Here is a 10,065-nt window from a genome sequence, read left to right as displayed (position 1 = left end):
GGGTTTTCTTGCTCTTGCCAATGTTCCCCCAGGCCTGGCATTAGCCCCTGTCCTCTAGAAGAAGGACTGTGGTCCCTGCCTCAAAGCTGCTAGTCCTCCAGGACTTGGATTTTTCAGGTCTGAACTTCGGAGTTCCTCCCACCCTTCATTTTATCTGGGGCTGGGCTCCTAAGACCCTGTTACTTTAGCTTCATGAAAAAACCAGTCAGCATTTTCAGAAGAGGAAATAGAGCCAATTTGTAAACTTGGAAAAAAATATTTGACTTGAGCAATAAAATGGCAAATTAAAACAGCATTCTGGAGATATTTTTCACCCATAATTTAAAATGTGAAATTTAACAATCTTAATGAAAAGTTGTTAATATAAATTGCTGGTGATCATGAGATGAAACGTGGGCTCCTGATCTGCTTGGGAAGATCAGAGATGGATTCCTGGGGTGTTTGACTTTTCCCCCTCTTTTCATTGTCATAAAATTACCATCTTAACCATTACATAAAATTTACCATTTTAACCATTTTTAACTGTACAGTCAGTAGCACCAAGTATAGTCACATTGTGCAACCATCACTACCATCCACCTCCAGAACTTTTTCGTCTTCCCAAACTGAAACTTTGATTCCATTAAACAACTCCCTATACTCTCTTCCCCCAGCCTAGCAACCATCATTCTAGTTTCTATGAATTTGACTACTTTATGTACCTCATTTGAGTGGAATAATAATAAAATATTTATCCTTTTGTGTCTGGCTTATTTTACTGAGCATAATTCAGGGTTCCATCTGTGTTGTAACTGTGTCAAAATTACCTTCCTTTTAAAGGCTGAATCATATTCCTTTGTATGTATATATTACATTTTGTTTATCCACTTGTCCATCAATGACTATTTGGGTGGCTTCCACATTTTAGCTCTTGGGAATAATGCTGCTATGAACATGGGTGTACCAGTATCTTTTTGAGTCCCTGCTTTCACTTCTTTTGGGTATATGCCCAGAAGTGAAATTGCTGGGTCGTATGGTAATTCTATGTTTATTTTTCAGAAAAGCTGCTATACTTTTGTCCCCCAAGGAGCTTCACCATTTTATATTCTCACCAACAATGCACAAAGGTTTCAATTTCTCTATATCCTCACCAACATTTGTACTTTGTCTCTGTTTTGCTTGTTCGTTTTATAATGGCCATTCTAATCGGTGGCTTGGGCATTTGATCTGACTCTGAGAAGATGAATAGGAGGTGAACAGGGAGGGTAGTTTGCTGGTGCATTTCAGCAGCAGAAAAGGCACATGAAAAGGCTACAGCTTTGGCAGGGCCGGGTATGCCTAGGGACAGAGCAGCCCCATATGGCTGAGACTTACAGAGCATGGGAAAGAGATGGCAGTGAATGAGGACTGAAGGCAGCAGCCACAGCCCCATCACAGAGGCCTGAATCCTGGCTCAGAAGCTTGACTTACTTGGTTAACATAACAGATGGCACCAGAGGATGGATTAGAAACTCTAGCACACTTTACTTACGAGCTCCGTATCTACTGTGTGATGCTCACTAGATGTGACCAGGACAAGCTACTCTCTCTGGCTGATCCTCAGTTTCCTCTTCTGTTCCATAAGGGTTGGAGAGGATTGCGATAGTACCTACAGGAGGGAGTTAATTGCTGTGATCAGGAAAGTGCTATGATGGGGAGGCTTTGGGCTGACTGGAGCCGGCTGCCTTGCTGCACAGCTGACTCACTGTGGCCTGCTCTGGCCTGCCTGGCAGCCAGAACTCCCAGCCCAATGGATATATCCTGTGGCTACTCCTCCATGAGTCCCAGAGCCAAGGTGCTTCTGCTGGGAGAGAAAGAAAGTAACCCCAGGAGGGCTGGGCCCGAGAACACCTGAGCAGCCCTGGGTCTGGTTGCAGGGCCTTCTCAGCTCACGGAATGTGGTAGTGGACACAGTCACTTGTCACTCATCCCTCAAAACAACTCCTCCAGAATGTCGCAGTCACATGTCACAGACAAGGAAACTGAAGCCAGGGTAACTTGTCAGAGGCCACCAGCTAGGAAGCAGCAGGGCTAGGATTTGAATGTGATTCTCTGACGATTTATGGATTCCTGGGAAGTTGGATTAGATTCATTTGTTCACTAGTCATTCAAAAAATATTTGCTGAGCATATTCTATGTGCCACATACTGTACCAGCAGTGAATGACACATAGTCTCTGCCCCTGGGCCTTCTGTAAGGTCCCTTTCCAAGGGCTAGGAATGACCTCTTACTGTGCTTCTGCTATGGAGCATACCTAAATGGCTCATTTAATCTTTACAGCAGTCTGGAGACACAGAGATTACTGGCTTTATTTTAAAGGTAAGAAAGGTGAGAATCAGAGGAGGAAGTGGCTTGCTCAAGATTGCACGTTGGGAAGGGGCAAAGCCAATGCTTGGATGACCTGGGGTGGCTGTCCTGTGTGTGTTCCCGAGTACTGATGCCTCCGACCTTCAGCTCAGCAGGGCAGCACGGATGCTCCAAGTGCTGTGGTCATGTGCCCGCCCAGTGTGGGGCCTGTGAGTCCAGCTCATGGCTTAAATGCTATATTGGGATGGCAAAAGGGTGTTGGGTGGGGCCTGGAAGGAGGCCCACGGATCCGGTAATCCACTTCCACCACAGACTGGATGCAGGACCCCTAGGAAAGTTCTGTTTCTGGTTTCAGTCTTGTCCTCATCAAATGGTGTATGACTCCTTGCCCTGCCTTAGCCAAACACCCTTGGGACGATCAAAGGCGATCATAGGAGATGATATTAGACAGTCTGTAGCACGACCACCGGCCCTGGTGCAAGATAAGGGAGGTTGAGAGGAGAGCGCTGATCATGCCCTATGGGGGGCACATAACCTCAGTTCTTTTCTTTACCAAGTAAGATATACACACTCTTCAATGTTGAGTTTGAAATTCTTCTCCTCCAGGAAGCCTTCCCCGACCTACCCACCACCCACAGTCTGGGTCAGAGACTTCCCTATCTCCTAGATCTGCTCACACTGTGTAGTCATTGTTTCCCTCCACTAGACTGTCTGAGAAGGGGCCACATCTGGGGCCCAGACACTGTGCACAGTGTCTGCCCAGAGTGGGTGTCATGGGCGGGGGGGCGAGTAACTGGGGGAGGAACAGAGTCCTGACTCCATCCCTGCAACACCTCCACCCCCTCCACCGACCTCATTCCTACCTTCCACACTCTGGCTCCCCTTGCCTGTTCCCTCTTTCTCCTTCTGTCCACAGAGTGGAGAAGGAATGGGATGCCCTTTGCCTAAGTCAAGACCTCCCTGTGGGTCTCACTGGTCCCACCAGCATATGTTGAACATTAAGAGGCCTTTGCTCTCCACCAGGCCCCGTGCAGGGTGCTGGCATAAAGCAAGAAATCAGAATCAGTTCCTCAATTTATGGAGCTTCCCTGGTGGCTCAGATGGTAAAGCGTCTGCCTGCAACGTGGGAGACCAGGGTTTGATCCCTGGGTGGGGAAGATTCCCCTGGAGAAGGAAATGGTAACCCACTCCAGTATTCTTGCCTGGAAAATTCCATGGAAGGAGGAGCCTGGTAGGCTACAGTCCATGGGGTCACAAAGACTCTGACACGACTGTGCGACTTCACTTTCTTTCTTTCCTCAATAAATGACTCTAAAACCCTATCAAACGACATCCGTATTAACCACCATGAGGGGCCATTAAATCGGCCGGGCTCGCTTGGGGGAAGGAAGTCTGGCACGGCAGCCGTGAAAATGTGCAGAGCCCAGTGGAAAAGTCGGGAACCTCGCGGGCGTGCCTGCCTGGGCGCTGCGCGAGCAAAGACGCAACACACGCAGCACACGGGTTCTGGCGGATCACAAATCACAGGGCCTGGGTTGCCGTGGCAGCGGTGGCTGCAGTCGCAGCCAGCTCGGGAGGCTGGCGGCGCGGAGGAGTCCCACGGTCCGAGTCCTGCGAGGACTTCGCCGGGAGGGGGCAGGCCAGCATCATGACCACCAAGAGGTACACCGGCGCGCCCTTCGGGGTGCAGAGCCACAGGTGGGGCGGGGGCGGAGGGAGAGGGAAAGAGGGCCTGTGACTGGAGGGCCTATGAAAGAGGGCTGGAGCCTGCGGACAGGGAGCGAAAGGGGCGGGGGGTGCTGGCAGCCAGGGGTGGGCGGGCAGGACTTTCTATCCGCCTCTGGGCTATGCGTTTCCCTGCCCAGAGTCCTTTAATTATCCTATTACGTTATTTAAAATCATTTCTGAAGGACCTACTATGTGCTTCTCAGAGAGGCCAAGTGGCCTGGCCCATAGTAGGTCACTCAGCCCAAAAGTCGTGGGTAGAATTTCAGCCCAGGTTTTTTTCTTCATTCATATGTATGATATGTATGTTGGGTGTCAGTTCAGTTCAGTTCAGTGGCTCAGAAGTGGCTCTTTGCGGCCCCATGGACTGCAGCATGCCAGGCTTCCCTATCCATCACCAACTCCAGGAGCTTACTCAAACTCATGTCCATGGAGTCACTGATGCCATCCAACCATCTCATCCTCTGTTGTCTCCTTCTCCTCCTGCCTTCAGTCTTTCCCAGCTTCAGGGTCTTTTCAAATGAGTCATTTCTTCACATCAAGTGGCCAAAGTATTGGAGTTTCAGCTTCAGCATCAGCCCTTCCAATGAATATTTAGGACTGATTTCCTTTAGGATGGACTGGTTGGATCTCCTTGCTGTCCAAGGGACTCTCAAGAGTTCTCCAGCACCACAGTTCAAAAGCATCAATTCTTTGGCAACTCATCTTTCTTTATGGTGCAACTCTCACATCCATACATGACTACCGGAAAAACCATAGCTTTGACTGGACGGACCTTTGTTGGCAAAGTAATATCTCTACTTTTTAATATGCTGTCTGGGTTGGTCATAACTTTTCTTCCAAGGAGTAAGCGTTAATTTCATGGCTGCAGTCACCATCTGCAATGATTTTGGAGCCCCCCAAAATAAAGTCTGCCACAGTTTCCACTGTTTCCCCATCTATTTGCCATGAAGTGATGGGACCAGATGCCATGATCTGTTTTCTGAATGTTGAATTTTAAGCCAACTTTTTCACTCTCCTCTTTCACTTTCATCAAGAAGCTCTTTAGTTCTTCTTCGCTTTCTGCCATAAGGGTGATGTCATCTGCATATCTGAAGTTATTGATATTTCTCCTGGCAATCTTGATTCCAGCTTGTGCTTCCTCCAGCCCAGCATTTCTCACGATGTACTCTGCATACAAGTTAAATAAGCAGGGTGACAATATTCAGCCTTGACATACTCCTTTCCCGATTTGTAACCAGTCTGTTGTTCCTTGTCCAGTTCTAACTGTTGCTTCTTGACCTGCATACAGATTTCCCAGGAGTATCTTGGTATATATATGTCTTGGGTATACCATATATATATATATCATATCTATATGTCTATATATCTATATCTATCTATCTATATACTGTGCTGTGCTTACTGACTCAGTGGTGTCCAATTCTTTGTGACCCCATGAACAGTAGCCTGCCCAGGATTCTCTGTCCAAGGGATTTCCCAGGCAAGTATACTGGAGTGGGTTGCCATTTTCTTCTCCAGTGGATCTTCCTGACCCAGGAATGGAACATACATCTCCTGCGTTGGCAGGTGGGTTCTTTACTACTGTGGCACTTGGGAAGCCCCATCTATATCTACGTTTATATCTATATCTCTATATAAATGTCACCTACTATGTGCCAGGCTCAGTTCTAGCATCTGGGAATGAAACAATGAACAAAACAGCAACACCCTTGCTCATGAGCTTGCCTTCTTATGGGAGAGGTGGCTGGAGTGGATAATAAGCAAAAAAAGAGAAAAATATATAAAGTGTTAGATAGTGATAAGGGCTGTGGAAAAACAGACGGTGGGGAGGAGGAGCTGACAGGTGCTGGAGCCGGGGGTGGGGGGTTGCACTGAGAAGGCGACTTTTGAGTAAAGGTCCTCAGCAGGGGATAGGTGACCAGACTAGGGTGGAGTCTAGGGAGATGGAACAGAAGTACAAAGGCCGCGAGGAGGCAGCAGCCCTGTTCATCTCATCTATCACCGGCCAGCTCCAAATTCACCTCCCCTGGGACGCCAACTCCCCTGCCCCCTAGAACTTCCCTCATCAGGGCTGGGTGCCTTTCACTGGGTGTCTGTCCTCCCAGGTTTGATGTCTCCGCTGTTTATCCCAACCAGAAGAAGTTAAGCACCTTCACGGAAGCTCCGTACTCCAGGGTTCACTCTGTGGACATGGTGAGTTTGCACAGCTTCCTGACTCTCCCATGTGGTCTGGCCACTGTCCCTCTGAGTCCCCCACCATGGCAGATGAACTCAGCTGTGAAACGGGCATGCCTCACACCCCTCGGTGCGCTCAGCCCACAGCTCAGGGCTTGGCTCAGAGCTGGGCTCTCAATGTGTTTGATAAACACAGGACTGTAATGAAAAGAGTGTGGGTTTGAACCACAGAGACAATGGGTTCCATTGGCAGCTCTTGCACAGACTGGCCATGGGCCCTCTCTGAAGTGTAAGGGGGCTAGTGACAGAGGATATCATGGTTACACCTTGAGTGCCAGGCTTGGGGCTGGAGGAGGGGCCCCACAGGCATTGCCTGTCCATGCTCAGGTCAGGGTGACAGCATGGCAAGGACTTGCTCTGCGGATGGACTGGTGGGTGCGGCTGGCTCCGCTCTGATTCCACTCTGACTCAGTCCCACATAGGACCTGGGACCTATGGCTTCAAGGAGACCTGCTTCAGCAACAAGAAACTGAAGAAAGAGGTGGGCACAGGCTGGGCCAAGGCTCAGGAAGCCACCCGGCTGACCCAGCTGCCCCACTTCCAGTACCAGGCCATCATGAAAGAGAAGCAGCAGCAGGTGAGGCCCCTGTGCCCCATCCTGCCCCATCAAGGGCACCAGGTCCTCCTGTCCAGTCCTAGGGTGGCCTGCAGTGTCCTTCCATGCCCCAGGTAGAGTTCATCCTTTAAGGAACACTTCATCCCCTGGGCCCCTGCCCACATAGACACGGGTGTAAAGCTCTTACCTCTTCCCTGTCCTCCTGGGGCAGAAGGAAAAGCTGGGGCCTGGCTCCTACAACTTCAAAGACTTCCTAGAAGAGCTACAGTCAAAACCAGGCAGCACTCGTGGGCTGCTCAGCTCTGGGGAGATTCGCTTCCGAGGACTCGTTGGGGTAGGTGTTCTCATACATGGAGTGGGAGCCCTCCCACTCTCTCCTCTGGAGCATGCACCTGGGTGAGGCTGGAAGCACCCTTTCACCTATGGTCTCCTCGCCGGGCTTAGCTAGGCTCTCCCCTGTGACCCCACAGCCCCCCTGCTTCCAGTGCCACCTCTTTCAGCCCACTGGCTGTCGTAGGTTCGTATTGTCTCCCCCACCAGACCGGGAGCTCCCTGATGGCAAGAAAGGGTCTGGTTCATCTTTGAGTCACCAACACAAAGCCAGGTACACAGCAGGCACTCAGCAAACTCATCCATCTCTTTAGCCATCTATCCAGCAAATAATGATGGAGTGCTCTCTAGTGCCACATACTGTTCTAGGCCCTGGGGTTCCAGCAGTGACAATGACAAAGTCCCTGCCCTCATGGAGCTGTGGTCCTAGTGGTAGAAACAAGAGTACAAAGAATCAAATCACATATAATCTGAGCCGTGAGGAAAAATGAGACAGGGAGAGATGCGAGTGATAGAGGTGCCATTTATAGGGTAGTCAGGGAAGACCTCTGGAAGGAGGTGGCATTTGAGCAAAATCTGTGTAGGTGAGCAATGGAGACTCACGGAATCTGTGAGTTAGGGTGGAGGAGGTGAGAGCAGAGGTGTGAGGACCCTGACATGAGGACCTTCTGGCAAGATGGAGGCCTCAGGTTTGATTTTAGGTGCTGTTGGAGGACAGTGGAGAAGGGTTTTGATGTTAGGGGGTGGGGAACTGATGACACACTTATGGGGGTGGGGGTTGGAGGCTTTCAGATGGGAAGTGATGGTGGTGAGAGGTAGGGGTGGCAGGAGGGCTGCAGTGGTATCGTGTGGGTGGGGATGGTCTTCTCATGGGGGGAGGGCACTGAGTGGGGGTCAACCTCTATAAGGCAGCAAGGGCCAAGATAGGGGTCACACCCACACTGCCAGCACTGCCCTTCCTCCCCAGCCCACATGCTCTCTGTGCTGGACACCCCATCCTCCTCACTCAAGTGTGCTGTGAGCTTTCAACACGGGGGCTTTGCTCCTGCTCTTCCTCTACCAGAAATGCTGTTCCTCCCCCAGCAGCCCCTTCACCTAAGGACCCCCTCCACCCCCCTCAGCTCTCAGCTCCGAGGTCTGACCTGATCCTGCGAGATGCCACCCTGTCCCAGGAGCCCCGATTGTGGCTGTGTTCAGTGTCTCTCTCCCAGGGCACAGCAGCCCCTGAGGGTGGACCACATCTGCCCAGTTGATTCGTTACAGAATTCCCCGGTCCTTGCAGCACCTGGCACATAGTAGGCACGTGGTAGGTCTTTGTGGACTAAGGGCACACCTGCCTGCTAAATACCCATTCTCTGAAACACTCTAGATTTTTTTCATAACCACTCTAGACCAGCCCTTGGAGGCTCAGAGAGGATAAACATCTTGCCCCAGTGGGCCAAGAAGGCAAGGAGGGGGATGTCCAACCACAAAGCCAGGGCCTTTCCTCCACACCTCTCCACCGTGAAAACTCCTGTGGTGCCTAGAGATTATTCATTGCCCCGTTCAGGGGATGTACAAATGCGTCCTCAGGTGCAGAAGCTGTAACTGCCCTGTAGAGAGAGGGGCTGTCTGGTGGCATTGAAAAATGAGTCATTACCTTCAAATCTAAAGTAATAATAGCTGACACTTAATGTAGCACTTGCCACGTGCCAGGCACTGTTCTAGCACTTGAATGTACTAATTAATGTAATCCTCACAACAACCTATGAAGCAGGCACTATCATTTCCACTTTACAGACAGAAAACGAGATCAGAGTGGTTAAGTGACTGCCCTTGGTCACAGAGCTACTCGGTGGCAGAGGCAGGATTGAATCAATTGTCTCAAAGGTGTTCTTCCTGCCTCCTCTACCTGGGGGACCTGTCCCTCCCCCTTCATCTTCTGGGATCCTTCCCCTTCTTCAAGGTCTAGCTGAAAAAAATTATAAGTGACAATTTCTCTATTCCCACACACCTCTCCCCCAAGAATTAATCACTCCTGCTTGGGTCCCAAAGGCCTGAAACGACATTCTAGCTAAAATCAGGGGCTTTATCATCAGCCCACATGTGTTACTGCACCTCTGATCCTGAAGGGTCGAAGGGAGAGGTGAGGCTTTGTTGAGAGAGTGCCAGCCCTGGGCACTTCTTGGCCTCTGAGCTCCCTGAGCAGCTGCTCTTGCTCCTTTGTTATGACCCTCACGTCTAAGTTCTCCCCAGAGGTCATGATGCTTATTGTCTGGGAAACAGTAGAGGATCAGAAAGATCACATATGGATTTAGAAGCTAAAACCCTTGCACTGGCGCTAGTGGTAAAGAACTCACCTACCAATGCCGGAGATGTAAGAGACCTGGGTTTGATCCCTGGGTTGGGAAGATCCCCTGGAGAAAGAAATGGCAACACACCCCAGTCTTCTTGCCTTAGACAGGAAGAGTGGCAGTAACAGCACTCCCCACCCCCAGCAAGGGCAGGATAAGGCTCTTTGTGCTAGATGGGGAGACTGAGGCTAGCCACGCAGCTGGAAGAGGCAGAGCTGGGGTTTGAACCCCAGAACGCTGTCTGGCTTCACCACTAGTCCCTTCTTGTCTGCACCAAGGGATTGGTAGTCTGGCAGTCCGTGGGGTCGCACAGAGGTCAGACACGACTGCAGTGACTCAGCACGCACACACGCGCCTTTCCAGAGGGGGGACCTTGGACAGGTTTCCCTCTCAGACTCAGTTTCCTCATCTGTTGATTGCAGTGGCACTGATTTGATCTCATCAAGTTGCCTCTAGGGCCAAGATGTTAAGGCTTGTAAAGCACCTAATACTTGATGGGCTTTTCTTCTGAACACACCTGGAAACCCTGAGCCCTGGAAGGAGGCAAAGTGCAGTCTT

General features: G+C 50.5%; 1 protein-coding gene across 18 annotated transcripts in view; it reads left to right on the top strand.

Moving 5' to 3' along the window:
- Positions 1-3,882: 3,882 nt before the first annotated feature.
- The window catches only part of CIMAP2 (ciliary microtubule associated protein 2), a 29,791-nt gene continuing 23,608 nt past the window's right edge, over positions 3,883-10,065 (top strand). For 4 of the 18 annotated variants that reach the window (XM_081489140.1, XM_081489146.1, XM_081489145.1 and 1 more), the window contains exons 1-5: positions 3,883-3,987; positions 5,496-5,619; positions 6,159-6,246; positions 6,701-6,865; positions 7,056-7,178. In XM_081489140.1, the coding sequence (XP_081345266.1) occupies positions 6,244-6,246; positions 6,701-6,865; positions 7,056-7,178 (291 nt within the window). In that variant the 5' untranslated portion in view covers positions 3,883-3,987; positions 5,496-5,619; positions 6,159-6,243. Of the gene's footprint in view, positions 4,024-5,495; positions 5,620-6,158; positions 6,247-6,700; positions 6,866-7,055; positions 7,179-10,065 lie in introns of all 18 variants that reach the window. The other 14 variants (XM_081489134.1, XM_081489139.1, XM_081489138.1 and 11 more) reach the window with 8 other exon arrangements.

This window comes from Giraffa tippelskirchi, chromosome 5, assembly GCF_054371585.1.
Source record: "Giraffa tippelskirchi isolate mGirTip1 chromosome 5, T2T-mGirTip1v1.2.pri, whole genome shotgun sequence".
Lineage (NCBI taxonomy): Eukaryota > Metazoa > Chordata > Mammalia > Artiodactyla > Giraffidae > Giraffa > Giraffa tippelskirchi.
Note: the sequence above shows the minus strand (reverse complement) of the source record. Positions and strands in the feature narration are given on the sequence as shown.